Source organism: Saimiri boliviensis, chromosome 7 (genome assembly GCF_048565385.1).
Source record: "Saimiri boliviensis isolate mSaiBol1 chromosome 7, mSaiBol1.pri, whole genome shotgun sequence".
Lineage (NCBI taxonomy): Eukaryota > Metazoa > Chordata > Mammalia > Primates > Cebidae > Saimiri > Saimiri boliviensis.
The window spans coordinates 100,277,309-100,295,158 of record NC_133455.1 but is presented as its reverse complement, the minus strand read 5'-3'; the positions used below and the strand labels follow the sequence as shown (position 1 = coordinate 100,295,158).

At 38.8% G+C, this 17,850-nt stretch overlaps 1 protein-coding gene across 1 annotated transcript in view; it reads right to left on the bottom strand.

The window, feature by feature from the left end:
* Positions 1 to 13,280, bottom strand: part of A2M (alpha-2-macroglobulin) — a 46,624-nt gene extending 33,344 nt beyond the window's left edge. The window contains exons 1-11 of the mRNA XM_003926675.4: positions 13,050 to 13,280; positions 10,275 to 10,458; positions 9,255 to 9,414; positions 9,036 to 9,088; positions 6,916 to 6,936; positions 6,477 to 6,645; positions 5,932 to 6,016; positions 4,183 to 4,303; positions 3,163 to 3,277; positions 2,899 to 3,008; positions 925 to 1,086 (exon numbers count right to left, since the gene is read on the bottom strand). Coding sequence (XP_003926724.1) covers positions 925 to 1,086; positions 2,899 to 3,008; positions 3,163 to 3,277; positions 4,183 to 4,303; positions 5,932 to 6,016; positions 6,477 to 6,645; positions 6,916 to 6,936; positions 9,036 to 9,088; positions 9,255 to 9,414; positions 10,275 to 10,458; positions 13,050 to 13,132 — 1,263 coding nt within the window. The 5' untranslated portion in view covers positions 13,133 to 13,280. The remainder of the gene's footprint in view (positions 1 to 924; positions 1,087 to 2,898; positions 3,009 to 3,162; positions 3,278 to 4,182; positions 4,304 to 5,931; positions 6,017 to 6,476; positions 6,646 to 6,915; positions 6,937 to 9,035; positions 9,089 to 9,254; positions 9,415 to 10,274; positions 10,459 to 13,049) is intronic.
* Positions 13,281 to 17,850: the final 4,570 nt, after the last annotated feature.

The window sequence follows — 17,850 nt, the reverse complement described above, 5'->3', positions numbered from 1 at the left end:
TTTTTTTTTTTTTTTTTTTTTTTTTTTTTTTTTTTTTTTGAGATGGAGTCTCACTCTGTTGCCTAGGCTGGAGTGCAGTGAGGTGATCTCAGCTCACTGCAATCTCTGCCTCCTGGGTTCAAGCAATTCTCCTGCCTCAGCCTTCTGAGTAGCTGGGATTTCAAGCATGCACCACCACATCCAGCTAATTTTTGTACTTTAGTAGAGATGAGGTTTCACCATATTGGTCAGGCTGGCCTTGAACTCCTGACCTCAAGATCTGCCTGCCTCAGCCTCCCAAAGTGCTGGGATTATAGGCGTGAGCCATCATGCCCAGCTGGTAACTCTATGTTTAAATTTTTTCAGGAACTACTGTAACTGTTTTTCATAGTGGCAGCATCATTTTACATTATCACCAACACTGCTAGAGTCTAACCCGCACTTTTTTTTTTTTTTTTTGAGACAGAGTCTCGCTCTATCACCAGGCACCAGGCTGGAGTGCAGTGGCGCGATCTCAGCTCACTGCAACCTCCACCTCCCGGATTCAAGCAATTCTCCTGCCTCAGCTTCCCAGGTAGCTGGGACTACAGGTGCATGCCACCATGCCCAGCTAATTTTTTTGTATTTATAGTAGAGATGGGGTTTCACCATGTTGGCCAGGATGGTCTTGATCTCTCGACCTCCTGATCCACCTGTGTCAGCCTCCTAAAGTGCTGGGATTACAGGCTTGAGCCACCACACCCGGCCTAACCCGCACTTTTAATCACAACAATATACTGCCTGCTTTTCATAAACTTCAAAAAAGTTAACCTTAAATTGGGTTCTAATTGCTAGGTTTTTTTCTCTCCTTAGAACTAAACACAATTTGGAAATTTCCCCACAGTTAGTTTGCAACCTTGTTTTCAAAGCTACTTCACGTCATTGGTAACTTCTTTCTAGACTTACCCTAACAGAAAGAGAGGTACCCATAACATTGGTGGTGTTGATAGAGAACTGTGCCAGGCCGTGCTCATCTGTGGTAGCATTGGAGTGATAGTTGGCTTCATTTGCTCTGATCAATATGACTTTATTTGGCATAGGGATACCTTTCCCATCTACTAGGCGCACCTGAAGATTAAAAGCTGTGGATTAGTTACACAGATAATAACTAATAGGCACCAAACATACTCATTTTATCACATTTTTTCTTAGAGCCTCCTCTATGTTGAACATGGTTCCGGGCACCGAGGACACAGCAGTAAAAGAAACAAAGTTTCTCCCATCACAGAGCTTACTGTCTAGTGAAAGAGATAGATGCTAAATAAAAATATAAATAACATACACTAATTTAGCAGTCATCAATTCTAAGAAGACAAACAAGGCAGTGTGAAGGGATAGAGGGTGATAGGGATAATGACAAGAGTGACCTGAAAAACGTGTTCTAGATATTTTGCAAATGATGTGTATTATATATAACTCTTAGAGAGTCATAGAGCACTAGAGTAATATGATAATGAAGTATTTTAATCTATTAACTAGATTTATTTGTGCCTCAGACACCTGTTTTGGGGTGGACCATGAACTTCCTATGGATTAGCGTCTGAAGTCTCATAAGTGCAGGAGTAAGCAGTTGCCACTACATTGTCCTGTGTGTTTTTCTATCTGTCTTAGATGTGGCCTCTGCTTCTCAACCTAGATCTTCAGCTTTTTGGAAGGCAGGCAGATTTTATGACATACTTCCCATGTGAAAAATGTACAACTGAAAAGAGGCACACAGTGTTAACTAAATCCCCAAAGCCATTTTACTGCTAGTGTTGTATCTGGCCGTTCAGTAGTCCAGTTCAGATTGTAAAGGTGGTGATTCTTTTTCAAGTATTAGCTACAGTTGGTCACAGGAAGCGCCATAGGCTGACCTGCCTCAGTACTCGTCATTGATTTACAAAATCTGAGTTCGCCAGTGAAATGTTGGCTTATGTACAAAGACACGAATGGACACATAATTCTGATTTTCTTCTAGTTAGAGAGTCTTATGACAAATAGGATCGTTATTTAACAGCAATAAAATATATTTAAAAAGTACAATATCTTTCTGAGAAATTTACAAATGAGCTGCACTTCTGTTTTAGAAAGTTGAATCCATTTTGCTGTCATGATATAACCAAGACTTCTAAGATGTACTCCACCTTGTTGAGTCTATGCTTCTGTCTTTTATACCCTTCATAGCTGAAATCATACATTTACATGAAGAAAATGATACACAGTGAATATACATTGAAGCACACGTAACTGTCATCTTAGACTTCTAGAGTCATGAAGACCCATTTGCACCTCTGCTGACAACAGAAAAATTGTAATAGAAGATTTTTTTTGGTAAATAATATAAAAATTCATAATTCAAAAATCTGAGAACCTTCAATAACAGTGTTTTACCCCATGTTCACTGTTTTAAAAATATATGTATTATTATAGAAAAAGAGTGTAAACATAATATCCAAGAAATAAGCATTATAGTTGAATCTTTACTACTTCAAAATAAAAATTAAAACCACTTACCCACCTGTTTCTATACAAAGTTAGTGTTGGCATGGTAATAAAACTGGTCAGCATGAATTTTGAGATTCTTGTGATAAATGTCATAAAAACCTGAGACTGTCTGGTAAACCATGAAGAGACTGAGTGACTTGTACAATGCTGTTTCAAAAGGAGGGGAAAGTCTCTACTAATTTCAATAAGGCGTTGGGATAATTATATACATTTCATATACAAATTTACAGAGGAATAAATCTATTTTTATGTAGTTTTATACCTTTGGTTATGCTAATCAAGCCTTGGTGATATTTTATGCCTTTGGTTATATTAAAGGATAACATTAACCAGGCATGGTTTTAGCAGAAACCGTAACAGCACATGGGTTGATGAGTGAACTGGAAAATACTCCACCTGCCCAAAGAAGGGAATCCCTTGTCTAAAGTTTGAGTCCACTTTCACAAATGAGAGTTTGGTGATGGTTCTTGTGATTTCACTAGTCTCACGTCCAGTCAGTTCCACGTCTAAAAAAAAAAGAAAAAAATATGTTCTTTTTGAGAAGGATGATGTCTCTATAATTCTATTACCTCCGTCCCAACCCCTGCCTTACTATTCATTATTTGGCCAAAAAAATTAGTGCTTATTATTTTTTCTCCCACACCCACGTAGTACACAAACCTGTCCCTTCTTCTTGGATCTTGGCCTCAGTGTGAAGTTTCATTTCATACTCCTTCCTCTTCAGCTGGAAGACCTTGGTTTTTAGTTGCTGAGAGAAGCAGCCGTGACTGTTCAGCTAAGAGGGGAGAAAATAAAATACAAAAACACAATGCATATTACACCAAATAGATCAGTGGTCAGTTAACCTGGTGTGATTTTTGTGAGGAACAATGTCAAATAGGCATTTTCTATGATGAGGACACAGTAAATATTCTCTAGCAGCTAAATATTACATTTCACAACAACATCTCACGTATAATTGACAAATGTATTCTTTAGTATGTGAAATTCCTTAGATACGATGCAATAGAAATTCCTTAAAATTTGAGGGGGGTAATCTGTTTTTGTACAAATGATGCATAATTTTTGTAGGTATTTATGGGGTACATGAGATATTTTGTTACATGCATACAATATGTAATAATCACATCGCAGGATTTACGGTGCCTACCAACTGAAGTATTGATCATTTCTATGCACTGGAAACATTTCAAGTCCTGCCCACTTGCTATTTTGAAACACACAGTACATCTGCTCTTGACCATTAAAACTCCTCATCAAAGTCTGGTTTCTCCTCCATAGCATTCAGCTGTTCCTGGGAAGTGGCTTCCCATATGGGGACCATGTTCCCTAACTCTCTGGCATCTTGGTGGGGCCACATGACAGCTTCTTGCTCACAGAGAGAGCAGAACTGATGCCCTGGCCAGCTAAGGCAGTTAAGAGGTGTGTGGTTTTTCTCCTTCCTTTGTAGAAGTGGATGCCTGTAGATGATTTGGATGGCTCAGAATCTATCATTCTGAAACACTCACAATAAATAATTTCCATTGTGCTAAGTCCATGATTTTTGGAAACATTACAAGAGCCAACATGGAATTATCTTCTGGGCCTTCCTGAGAAGAGAACCATGCTGCAATTCACTTCACTGCTTTTCAAAAATGTCTTTATTGTTATTTCCCGGAAAAAAAAAAGTGTTTGACCTACCTGTCCACTGAATTTCTCACAGTAAACCTGTGACTCTTCACCAAAGCAGTCAGAAGTATCAGTATACTTTCTGCAAACGCTCACAGTCACGTGTCCTGGGACAGGCTTCCCATATGTGTATCTGTCGTGAGAAAATTCCCAAGGGAATCAGAGCAGACACTGAACCTCCCCATTTTCTAGCTATTTATATCTCCCCTTTAGCTACAGTATATTCCCCATCTGTACTTCCCTCTCTCTCTGCTGGGCTCACACAATGTTGAACGCAAGTGTCACTAATGGTTCTTATAGAAATCACCATTGCAACATGCTGAAATTTACTACATTTTTCTTTTCTCATTTCTTTTTTTTCTTAATCTTTTTTCAGTTTTACCTTTAAAAAGTTTTCATTATTATAAAACTTAAACCTGTTTTTAAAAGAGAAAACAATACCAGCAAAATGAAATAAACCAAACAAAAGCAAAGAGAAGAAACAAACACCCTCAAGTCTGCCTAGGAGTACAAACTGTTAGTACCATAGTGTCTCTTCTTCCCTCATCCTCTCCCCACGTGCAGCCATCTCTGTATTGAGTTTTACTTGTTTACTTTTTACAAAAGTGGGATTGTGTCATAAATATGTCATGGATGATTGCTGGATTTCCAAGTGGGTTTGTCTCCTTTCCTATTTGAAAATGTCCTCTGTCACCTGGCTCCCTGCCTCAGAGCCTTTTTTTTTTTCTCTTTTATCCCAGATGTTCCAGTCGCCTGTTGAAACGGCACTGGGATCTGTGTGATTTCCCGTGTGGCCGGCTTAAACAGTGGCGCTGAGATTCGTCAGATATAGGTGATGGGGAGGAAGGCAGCAAATCACACTGCCACGTGTGTACCTATGCAACAATCTTGCATGCTCTTCACATGTACCCCAAAACCTAAAATGCAATAAAATAAATAATTAAAAAAAAAAAAAGAAAATGTGCTCTGTATCTCTATTTGCAAGATCACTGGCCCACCAGTTATGAGGAACCAGGAACTTGGCCATTACTGTGAGACAGAATTGGGGCAGGGGCTCACTGCATAGTAGGTGTATTACATGTGTGATCTTTGGGCAGGACTGATTTCTTCACTCTACCTGCTCTTTTTGCTACTGCTACTGTGTGTCACCAGGGATAGGAGCATTAGATCCAGGAAACATGAGTTTTCAAGGTTAGAAGAGACTGTCTTGTGAGATCATGTTCAGTCTCCTCGGTCAAAATGTCAGTGCAGAGAGATATGTAGACCTGCCTTAAGCAGACCAGCGAGTTAGATGAGGCTTCGGTTGTATGCCTATCTCTACAAATTCTGAATCTAAGTGATTTTTCCACTGAGCATGCAAGGTCAGGTAAATGATCTGGCTGATGACTGAATTTCCCCTACAGCCATGTGTTAATCATCTTCCTGATAATGTTTGGTGGTTTTTGGTTAAAGCAGAACCAATACCCTTCAACACTATCCACCCTTCCCGCGCGCTTTCATCACTTTCAGAATCTGTCCCATTAGCATAACCTCTCTAGAAACAGTTCCTTACCTCGTGACAGAACAATGCTGATAAGAACGTGAAAGAAAATAAAAAGGAGAAATAGAAAAGCAACAGGAGAGTAACGTTCTAGAGATGAGATGGTGTCAAAGCACTTAAAATTTTTGTGTTGCCACTGCTCCTACAGGGAGTAGCTAAAATATCCCAAACAGTGAGTCTCAAAAAGAATTCCCCTGAGAAGATGAAAAAAAGGAACTCACAGGCCACATACTGATACATTCATCTCTTCTTCCAAGATGGTGATTATCTTCGGCACTGTTACTTGCACTTCAAACTTGGGAAGAACTGTTGATTGGTGACAAAGATGGTTGGTGATTGTTTCTCAGCTTTGAAAGAATTCATATTTTCAGCTTCCCTGTAATAGTTCCCTAATAATATTTTAGGGCTCTGAAAAGGCGGCTCTGCTCTCCAATATATTCTTATCCATCCTCCTCTCAAATGAAGATTTTAGCTGAGTGACTATGAGAGATCATCATATGCTTAATTCATTATGGAAAACTCCATTAAAACAAGGCTGTTTAAATTTCCGGGGGGTGGTACTAAATATTGCTACAGAAAATAACCAAGCCATGTGAAGTCCTATTCACAAATCACTGATGTCCCTCGTTGGACTTAGGTGTAATTAGTTTTACTCCAAGCCCAATGTCACCCATGGGAAATGGAAAGATTCCAAAGGAGCTTAAATTTCAGGCCCTAGGAGTTTAAATATGAAGAAAATTGTTCCATGACTTTCCATGATCCATACCAAATTCCTCCACGGTGAAGGGGTGCTCTCTCCTTCCACCGGATTCCTTCTGGACCACCACCTTGTAGGAGCCCTGGAAGGGCTCTGATGAGAGGGGAAAAGACAATTGCTTGAGGCCACCCTCTAACTGGAGACTCTGCCATTGTGCGATGCGATTTCCTTTGGGATCCTATGAATAAATGAATTATAATTTATAAAAGCACCTGGAGCATTAGAGATGATAAAAGAAATCTACGGAAACTCCTAAGTTATCTATGAAAAGGACAAATGGGGTAGTGGGTAAGGGGTGAGGAGAGGCGATGAGTTATAACCATCTAGCCCTGTGTGAGTTGGAAGGCTTCTCTAATGTCAAGTTTCTGAGATATCATTAAAATCTCTCAGGTAAGAGCATTTCCGTATATGTATTACTTTCTAATATGGAATGCTTCATGTTTCTTACCTGAATGTATACTAGTGGAACCTGAAACACAAAAGAAAGAAAGTTTATAATTATTTTCAAATATTCTTAAATCTCATTTACAAGTACAACAGGGTGAGCATAGTCAGAAATAATCTAATCCTACATTTAAAAGTAACTGAAAGTATAATTGGATTGTTTGTAACATAAGGAATAAATGTTTGAGGGGATGGATATCCCATTTATTGATACAGGCATGCAATGCATGATAGTAATCATTATCCATTATTGGATAGTGATATAAATAATGATTGGATAATAATATGCATGCCAGTATCAAAATATCTCATGTAACCCATAAATATACATACCTATTATGTATCCACAAAAATTAAAAAAATAAATAAAAAATTTAAAACACCTAAAAAAGTTTTAGATAGAATAATTTCCTCTATAGTGAAATACAGAAAGAGTCCAGATTAAATTTTACAGAACTCTTCATTAATCTATTTTAAGCACTTAATAAATAATGGTATTACTAGGCCATCAGCAACAAATCTATATAAACAGTGCCATTTACTAGAAATGGATTTATTAACATTTCTTAAGTGCTTATAGCATGTTAGTGAAGAACATTCTTTTGCTATGCAATTTTACAGGCTGAGAAATAAACACTTAGGTAACTATAAGTAAATATGTTCAGATGTAATCATTAAGATGGGTCATAGAATTCATAGGTAGTTCTAAGAATGAGGAGAAATGGAAATATTTCATTAATAAATGTTAGTTTAATAAATAACACTTTCAAAAATTGAATAAAAGTTGGTAGAGAAGCTAGGATCAATGTTCATTCCTTTTTAAAAACTAATGTTTATTAAGTACCTTCTCACGTGCTGTGTATCATTTTAGGTATTGAGAATATAACCATGCACAAAATAACAATATATCTGATTTAATGGAGCTTAAATTATAATAGAATTGGGCAGCTTTTTAAAAACTCATATGTATGGGACGGATAGGATGGTGGTAAATGCCAGTAGAAAAACAAAGGAGAGTTAGACCGACAGTGATGGATGCGGTGCTTCATTTTAAATGGAGGAGTGAACGTAGAAGCTGGGAGACCACTTTGAAGCTACTGCAATGATCTTACTTAGAGATGACATTGGCTAGGACTAGCTTGCAGCAGTTCAGATGATAAGAAGTAGTCCACTGTTGCATTTTATATATATGAACAAACAAAAAATGCACAGTTCGTAACAATTTCTCTTCGAAATAATATGTTCGAGATTTCAGACAGACTTATTGGAATCTACAAGACATACAACATAACAAAAAATGTTGCAGTAAATCCAAAAGAAATTGCATCTAAAGGACTTTGTTGAACTTGTTTATACTGAAGATTCTTCAAATTGATTCAGTGTAGTACTGATTTTTTTTCTATTTCTAAAGGATTATGAGTTGTATAAAATACATACTCCTAAAACTAGAAAAAAAAAAAAGAAGTAGTCTGAATATATTTTAAGCTGACATGATTTTCCAGTGAAGTGGAAATGGGTATGACAGAAAGAGAAACAAGGACTATTCCGTGATTTTTTGTCTTTGGATTTAGAAGAGCAGACTTGCCTCTTTGGGAGATAAGAAAATGTGAAGAAGTAGATTGGGAGAAAAAAATGAAAACTTTGGGTTGATGTCTGCATTACAATAGAAAGAGTTGTTTCTTATCACACATACGAAGGGACAAATTACTTACCCTGACTTTTCTTCATAGCAAAGACTTTGGTAGGTATGTATACAAAGAGTCTAAGTACTTAAAGTGTCTTTTGAACTGAGGTTCTTTGAGGGTTTATCTGTGTCTGTTATTTAATGTATCTTTCTAATTATCCTAATTAAGAACTATCTGAAAAGTAAATTTAATTGCATGACAACGGATTAAATTTAGTTTTTCAGTGCTTGGTGCTGAGTACCAGCACCAAGACGGAAAGAATTACCTGCTTGCTTTACCTGGAATGATGTTTTAGATTAGGATCTTGCGTTGTTGTAACGCCAGAAGTTACTGTTAGTGATACCAGATTCCTCCTCTCCCTGGTCTTCCCCAACACAGAAAACAGGTTCCCAGCCTGTTTATACAGGTAATCATTTTACGTAGATAATAGAAAACTCACCAACTCATTCAGGGGGTGAAAGCTTTCATCCAATGAGACAACACGAAATTTCACTGAAACAGAAATATTTTTCATGAGCCCCCAGACCCAAAGTAGGGCTACAGGATGGTAAGATAAGCTATTTAAGGAATCAAGATTATAGGAACTTTGCCTGGGGAACATCCAATGGAAGAAGATCTTTCCTTTTTGAAGTTGTCCCATCTGTAGGCTTCTTCATACCTGTCTGTCCTGGTTTGTAGATCGATTTGTCTGTCTGGACAAAGACCAGACTCTCGTCGTTCTTAACTATGACTGAGGTCCGCTTCTTGAATTCTTGGGTTGGTCCTTTCACTTGGAGAGTGAGGAACATGACTTCCTCACTGGATGAAATCTTTGGGACCTGAAATATAGGACAGATCCTGAAACCCCATTCAGCACCCACAGGTCTCCTCCCTTATTTTCTGTTCTACTCTTCCCTGGGGACCTTGCCCTTCTTCCTTCACTTCACTCCCGTGTTCTCAGCAGGGAAAGTTGGCATGGATAAGAATCACTTCTACCGTTTTACAAACGGGGAGACTGGGCACAAGGTGGAGGAACATACATCAGTAAGAGAGGTTGTAAGTGAGATTCACATCTTCATACAGCTCGGAAAAAAACCGCCTTGATTCAGTTATACAAGGCAGTGAGCTTTACCAGGTTGATATTACATGCTAAAAGGGCATGGTCGAAGCATGTTTTACAGTTATGAAAAAAAAAACCCATTTATTTTACTGACACTAGGCTGTAAGCATCTCACATGTGGACAACTCCGAAGAGATAGTACACCTTCGCTCAGGGTAATTTCTACAATTTTTGCTCTTAGTAGTGTGGAGTGACGTGTTCCTGTGAGTCCATCACCGGTGGCTCATGTTGAGCCCTGGCCTCGTTTGCTTCATTAATATTTTTTTCCATCTTAATTTTAAGAAGTCACATTTTCTGTCTTTTTTTTTTTCTTTCTGGCTGATAAGGTTCCTATTTAATTATTAAGCTGATTTTTAATTATTAAGCTTAGTAATTTAATTATTAAGTTGCCCGTAAATGTTTGTCTCCCACGGCTGGAGAGTCAGGCATTGCTCCTCAATGTCTATGCTTAGTTTGCTACGTTTGGATTCCTTCTGGAAGTTCTCACCAGCCTCCCAAAGCCTCATCTTGACATAATACAAGATCCCTATGACCCTGACTCAAAGCACCCAGCCTCTTAAGTCAAACAGCCACACTCACAGAGAAGGCGACGCAGTGGAGCACGTCTGTCTCTGCCACCAGGTCAGTGAAGAGGCTGCTGTTTCTCGTCATAGACTCCAAGGAAGCACTTACAGTCACTGTCTCCTTCAGGTAGCTCATAAGGATACAGCATTTCTCAGCAGTCTCCGTGTGGAGCAGTGAGGGGACCAGAACCATATACTGCCTGAGAAGGAGATGGTTCCGTTAGCGGAAAGTAAAGGAAGACAGGCATTGCTATCAACAGCACTGTTTTCCATCATAATAATGATCATCACCAGTTCTATGCCAAGAGAAGATATACTGATGAACATGAAATTTGGCTGTTAAAGGCCACGCGTAAGAATTATTCCCGCTTTTGGCCGGGCGCGGTGGCTCACGCCTGTAATCCCAGTACTTTGGGAGGCCGAGGCGGGTGGATCACGAGGTCAAGAGATCGAGACCATCCTGGTCAACATGGTGAAACCCCGTCTCTACTAAAAATACAAAAAATTAGCTGGGCATGGTGGCGCGTGCCCGTAATCCCAGCTACTCAGGAGGCTGAGGCAGGAGAATTGCCTGAACCCAGGAGGCGGAGGTTGCGGTGAGCCGAGATCACGCCATTGACTGCAGCCTGGGTAACAAGAGTGAAACTCTGTCTCAAAAAAAAAAAAAAAAAAAAAAAAATTAAAAAAAAAAGAATTATTCCCACCTTCCCTCACATGCCACGGCATTGAACATTTTACTTGAGGTAGGTCTTAAACAGATTAAAACTTGTAGGCATCCCTCTCTTTAAGAAACAATTTGTGAACAACTGAATTCAAATAAAAATATGTAGTTACATTTGTTGATGTTGTAAATCTATTTTATCTTCAAATTGCTGTAAAAAGTAAGCTCTCAGTCATGCAGACATTACAAAAACTAATTGAATTATAGAACTTTCATTAATATATGTATACATGCATATGTATATACACACACATACAGCAGCCCTATGAAAATTGTATGGTAAGTACTCGCTTCCACTCCAAAGATATGGAATCTGAGCCTCAAAGAAAGTGAACCATCACTTTAAAGTCTGAGTTGTGGTAAGCACCTAATAAAGTTTTAGAGCATTACCTAATCATGGATGTTTGCATTTTAAATATTTGCCTTTCGGCTCATGATTAGACAATGGCTCCATCTAGAAATGGTCCTCTAGTGATTGACGTTAGATCTTGGTAACTCATGTGCAGTACAGAAACTTTCTCGGTACCCTGATATAGAATTTATATATAAAAGATTTATATATATAATTTATATGTAAGATCAATCTGTAGTTTTTATACATTTTTGCTCACAGAATGCCTGAAATAATTTTTGTCACTGTGAACTCCTTACGTATTTTCAAGTAAACATATTTTTATCATGATTTTAAATAATAGCAAAAGACATTATTTTTGATGATATTCAAAATTAATACTTAGATTACTTTAACAATTTTCTCGTGAAATAATAAACACTATAGTGATAAGATACCTACTATTGCTATGTAAAAATACATTTAAAAGTTCTTTTAATGGTCTGCTATTTAACATCTTTCTGTTTTTCCCTCCTTGAGTTTGAATTTCCATACCAATTGCCATACAGAAGTTTATCTTAAATTTTTATACTTCAAAATATTTTGTGAATCATTCTTACTTCTTTATTATCAAGCACCTATACATAAATGTAAGTATACATGTATGTGCATTATACATAATATATAAGTATACATGAATACATATATATATATAAAACATACATGGGTAGATAAATTTAACTTTAACTCCTCTTTTAAATAGAATGTGACCATACATTTATAAATATTAAACATTTTCTTCCAATTGAATCATTTTCAAAAATACTTGTATGTAACTGATCAAACCAAAATACATTATGAAGTATGATTCATACATATTAGATATAAAATTAAAATACTTTTGAAGCATATCTTTAATGAGAATGATAAGCTGTTTTTCCTCCAGTGAAGTTATGTATCCATGGATGAACAGTCCTTATTGCAAGAATTAAACAAGGTCTAACATTAATTCTGTTACTGTTCTTGTTTTGTGTAGACGTAAGTGTTAAGAAGAGTGGTTCACATACAAGTAAGTAAATGACACGTAAAACAATTGTTTCACTGTTACTGTCTGGCAACTTCTGGGTTACATGCTAATCACCTACTACTCTATTATCAAGAAATGCTTCTCATCACTTCTCAGCTGGTATTTCCTTTAGTTCTTCCGTCAGTTTTGTTGAAACAAAGAATTCATCACTACCTCATCTGCAAAAGGATTTTCTCTTCTGACGTTAGAGTCCCTTGCTTTTTCAATATCAACACGAATATTTCAAATCGTCCCTTTATTTGGCACCCTACAGATTTTTATACTCCAGGGCTTCGTTCCATGTTTGGTTGTGGGACAGACTTGTCTTTGTTTTTATAAAATAGAAAATGGGCCCTTAAGAAAGAGGAAGTAAAAAAGATAAATATCATGGCCTCAAGTAGATCAATATGAATATGAAAATCTAAAAATTATTCTTTTTTAAAATAAACTATTTCTGGCACTCCTTAGGAAGGCTTTGCATGTTAGAGATTCAGAGATCCGTAGAGTTGGGAAAGAATGATTAAGAGTAAACCAGATTTACAGAATCTGGAAGCAACATTAGAGATAAGAAGGTAGCAGTATCATAGGAAAGAAAAACAAATGATATAAAGAAAAATCTTCAATAAATGAAGGACTCTAGGTTCATGCTTCATGCTCTCTGTGTGGAACTCACGGTTTTCCAGAGACTGAGGCATCTGTGGGCAGGAGGACCAGGAGGAGGACAAGACTGAGGTGAAGGAGTTTGTTCTTCCCCATGTTGCAGGGAGAAGGAGCCAGCGGAGACCAGACTGTATTGTGCCCTACTCCCTGCAATCCATCTGGTCCCAAACACTTTCCAAAGAAACTGGGCTTTATGCTGCTCTGTGTGCAAACAGGATGTTCCACCCACACAAGATCTCTAAACAAAGTTGAGGTCTCTGAACATTCTCTGGAAAGGTCATTGATGGCCTATTTATAGTCAAGGTTAATTCCTGGCGGGCTAAATAGAATCCCTGGAGGGCTGAAACCAGTTTCCCGTAAGAGCTCACTTTCTCTGGGTTTTACTGTAAAGCAGCTAATCAGCTTTTCAACCTCTTCTCTCCCTCACTCCCCCACAACTCCTCAGAATGCCTTTTATGGTGCTTCTCACATCTCTTCTATGAATAGTTGGCAAGGGAGACTACAATTTAAGCAACACGGGGCAGGCTCTAAATAGACACTTCACTACAAGTCAGTGTGGCTGCAAGTTCTCCATTAGCTATCCCTACCCTAAAGGTTTGAAGCCACTTCAGAATTCAGTAGTCCTCTTTGAAAGTAACGTGAACTAAACCAGAGGGTTTTTGACATTAGAGATATTACGGGATTGCAGATGAAGAGTCAGGCCCTGGAAGAATGATCATAGAAAAGCGTTTTCTGTTTTAAGAAAGTGAAACTAAGAAACGTGAAGTCACAAGACTTCAGAAACAAATTTTGACCTCCTGTGCCTAGCAAACTTCCCCATTGCCTTTACCATCTACTGTACAAACTTCCCTACTGCCTTCTGAATATGATACTCCTCTGCAACCTTTAAGTCATAAAAACAGTTTCATCCATCCATCCATGTGTGTATTCATCCATCTATTCACGTGGCTATTCAGTGGCTTTGTCAGTATTTATTTATCCTGCTGGGGCTAGATAGACATCATGCAGGATTGTAGAGATAGAGTGGTCAAATAAATATAAAAACAGAGAGGCACTTGAAGGTTTTACATTCTTGTGGGGGCAAAAACAGACAGAAAAACAAGCAATAAAATACAGTAGCCAAACATTATTATTGGAGAAGTTCAGGATGCTCTAGGAGCACATAAAAGGGGCACATAACCCAGACTTGGAAACTTGTAAAAGAATTTTGAGGGCAAGCAAAGTGTAAATTAAGCTTTGAAGTGTGAGTAGCGGTTGTCTAGAAAAGCAAAAAGATGAAAAGAGCTTTCTAAGCATAAAGAATGACGTAAGCAAAGTCCCAGGAGGGAGAACAATCACGGCACATGCATGAAATGAAAACTATTTGGTCTGGAGGAAACACTCCTTTTGATGCTTCAAATCAGAAAGGAACCTGTCAACAATACGAAGGTATTCAGAGGAGTAATCAGTGGATTGACTTCAGCTTTGTTTCCTGCAAAGCTTGCTCTTAATGAAATTTGAAAGAGCCACTAGAAAGAGGTGATCCGGGATGCAGGAAGATCAGATGGGAGTTGGTGTCATAATATAGGTGAAACCTGATGGCGTTTTGAGCTGTGGTATTTGCGGTGGTATTGAAAAGAGCTTGCAGATTTATATCATATTTAAGGGGAAATGATAGTGCTCAGCGCATATATGAATGTAAGGAATAAAGGAAAATGTGTCTCCGTTTTCCTGGCTGGTCACTGAGTGAATTGTGTTGCCTTTAGCTGAGTGAGTGAAACAGAGGAAACACAGATTGATGGGAGCAGAAGGAAAACAGAAGGGCAGAGGGTTGGGAAAATGGAGTACAGTGGGAAAAAGTGCTTCAGGGATATTCACACAATATTGACATTTGAATCTTGAGCTTAGAGCAGTGTGATATAGTAGAAATATAATGTGAGCCCCCTATGTAATTTAAAATTTTCTAGTAAACACATAAAGATAAATGTTAAATTAATTTAATGGTGTATTTATTTAATCCGGTATATCCAAAATATGATTACATCAACATTTAGCCAATATAAAATCATTACTGATATCTCAAAGACTTTTTTTCATAATTTGTTTTCAGAAGCTGGTGTGAATTTTACACTTACAACATAGATCAATTTAGGCTAGCCATACTTCGAGTGGCCAATATTAGATAAAATACAGGCTTACAGCAATATTTTTCAGATTACGGCATCACCAACTAAGTGGGTTATAACATCATGACCTGTGAGGCATGATCAGGATTTTGAAAAATGAAATAGAATATAATAAAAAAATACAGTGTATCAGACAGAGGAAGTGAGAGTAATGATTTGGGAGACATCGGTTTCATATACACGCAGCAGAGGCTGTTGGTCATTTCCTGTTACCACGTCTCCAATTCTGCTTTAATAATAGAACTCCTGAGCCTTTGCCGGGTGCAGACTATCTAGTTGACTTATTTCTTTTTCTTTCTTTTTTTTTTTTTTTGAGACGGAGTTTCGCTCTTGTTACCCAGGCTGGAGTGCAATGGCGCGATCTCGGCTCACCGCAACCTCCGCCTCCTGGGTTCAGGCAATTCTCCTGCCTCAGCCTCCTGAGTAGCTGGGATTACAGGCACGCGCCACCATGCCCAGCTAATTTTTTGTATTTTTAGTAGAGACGGGGTTTCACCATGTTGACCAGGATGGTCTCGATCTCTTGACCTCGTGATCCACCCGCCTTGGCCTCCCAGAGTGCTGGGATTACAGGCTTGAGCCACCGCGCCCGGCCCTTCTAGTTGACTTATTTCTTAACCCTCTCCCTGAGTATGGCATCTGACTATGTTCTGGTGATTGGAAGGCAAGTGGCGGTGATACATGCGACTTTCAGTCCATGACCTTCAAATGGAAGGGTAAAGTTCAGTGCTTCCCCTTTCTTCCTTGCCCAGGCTGGAATGTGGACGTGCTGACCGTAGTCAGACCTACCACTGTAGCGCATCAGATGGAAGCCACGTGTCAAGGAAGGCAGAACCACAAAGAAGACACAGCCTAAGCCCTCGAATCATCAAAAGGCTACTCTAGTCGGGACTTCATGGGGCAGAGAAATGCATTCTCTTCGTTAAGCCTTTGCATTTTAAGGTCTGTTTGTTACAGCATTAAAACCTACATCCTAACCTTCTTTTTTCTTTGTCATTATTTCTATCTCAATCATCTGTATCCTTAACTATGAGTGTCCTAGGCCACAACTGTGAAAATGTGATTACAGTGTTACACTGGGAACTGCTTACTGAAAATGTACAAAATCCCTTATTTTTGGTTAAAAGCAGACTGAATGCCACTAGCTTGATGAGGTCTGCTATACTTAAACAGACTATGGGTTTAGCAGTATATTGGGCAAGCTGAAGCCATGGAAATTGATAATAATACCCAGGTAGAAGATGTTGATGAAAAGAGAAAAAGCCCAAGGCAGAGTTTCAGGGAATGCCCTTATCTAGGCAATGGGCAGGAGAACCCCAGTGGAGCAAGCCAGGTAGAGAGGGAAAAACAGGCAGGAAAGTGTGAGGCCTCTGAGTCCCAAGGAAGCGGCCACTTTAGTAAAAAAATAGTCAATAGAAGATTGCTACTAAATCACAGTGATCATGACTTTATACCAAAGCATCAGTGTGAACAGCACACATTCAAAAAATTATTATAAATGATTGTATGATTTTATAATATATTGATTAAAAAGACAATTTAAATTGTTTTTAAGAAGCTAGAAATAAGTGAGCACTTACTTCTAAGATTAATTACTTAAAATAGAAGGGATTAATGTTAATAGCATTCATTTGATGCCTCACGGTAAGTTACAAAGATAATCTATAAAAGTTGTTAATGATAAATTCCTGGCTACCCATGACAAGTGCCTCTGTGCAATCAAATAGCAGATTGATTTTTTTTTTCCTGCTGGGTTTAGGGACAAGGACATTTGGATTGAGCTGTTTCAGTGCTGGTGTGGGGCAGAGGCTTGCTGAGGGGAGTGGGGAACGTGAGGAACTAGACCCGGGTTTGCAGTTTTTCTGAAGGCGATAAGAACAGGGCAGTACCTAACGGAGACGCCAGGGTGAAAGGAACATTTCTTTAGGTGCAGACAGACTTGAACAAGTTTGAATGAAATATTGTTTCTAAAGATGCTGAGTGGGAGGTGCAAATGACAGGGGACAGGCTGAGCTTTTTGGAGTGAGAAGGGATGATCCCAGAGGAAGGTCTCTGAAGGACGCATGCAGCAGATGTGTTAAGAATGTGGGTGGAGGCCGGGCGCGGTGGCTCACGCCTGTAATCCCAGCACTTTGGGAGGCCGAGGCGGGCGGATCACGAGGTCAAGAGATCGAGACCATCCTGGTCAACACGGTGAAACCCTGTCTCTACTAAAAATACAAAAAATTAGCTGGGCATGGTGGCACGTGCCTGTAATCCCAGCTACTCAGAAGGCTGAGGCAGGAGAATTGCTTGAACCCAAGAGGCAGAGGTTGCAGTGAGCCGAGATCGCGCCATTGCACTCCAGCCTGGGTAACAAGAGCGAAAGTCCGTCTCAAAAAAAAAAAAAAAAAAAAAAAAAAAAAAAGAATGTGGTGGAGGAGTGATCCTCAATGGGAGCGATGCTAATCACAGATAAAGAGGAAAGTGTTATTAAAAATCCCCTCTTACCAAGACAGAGCCCCATATTCTTTATCAGAGGGAAAATGAGCTTGAGGGAAAAAATAACTCGACCAGTTAGTTGCCACGACACCTGAGCCCTATTCTAACTGAGCCGTGTGGTCCTGGGTAACCCAGTTAACTGCCCTGAGCCTCAGCTTTCATGCCAAT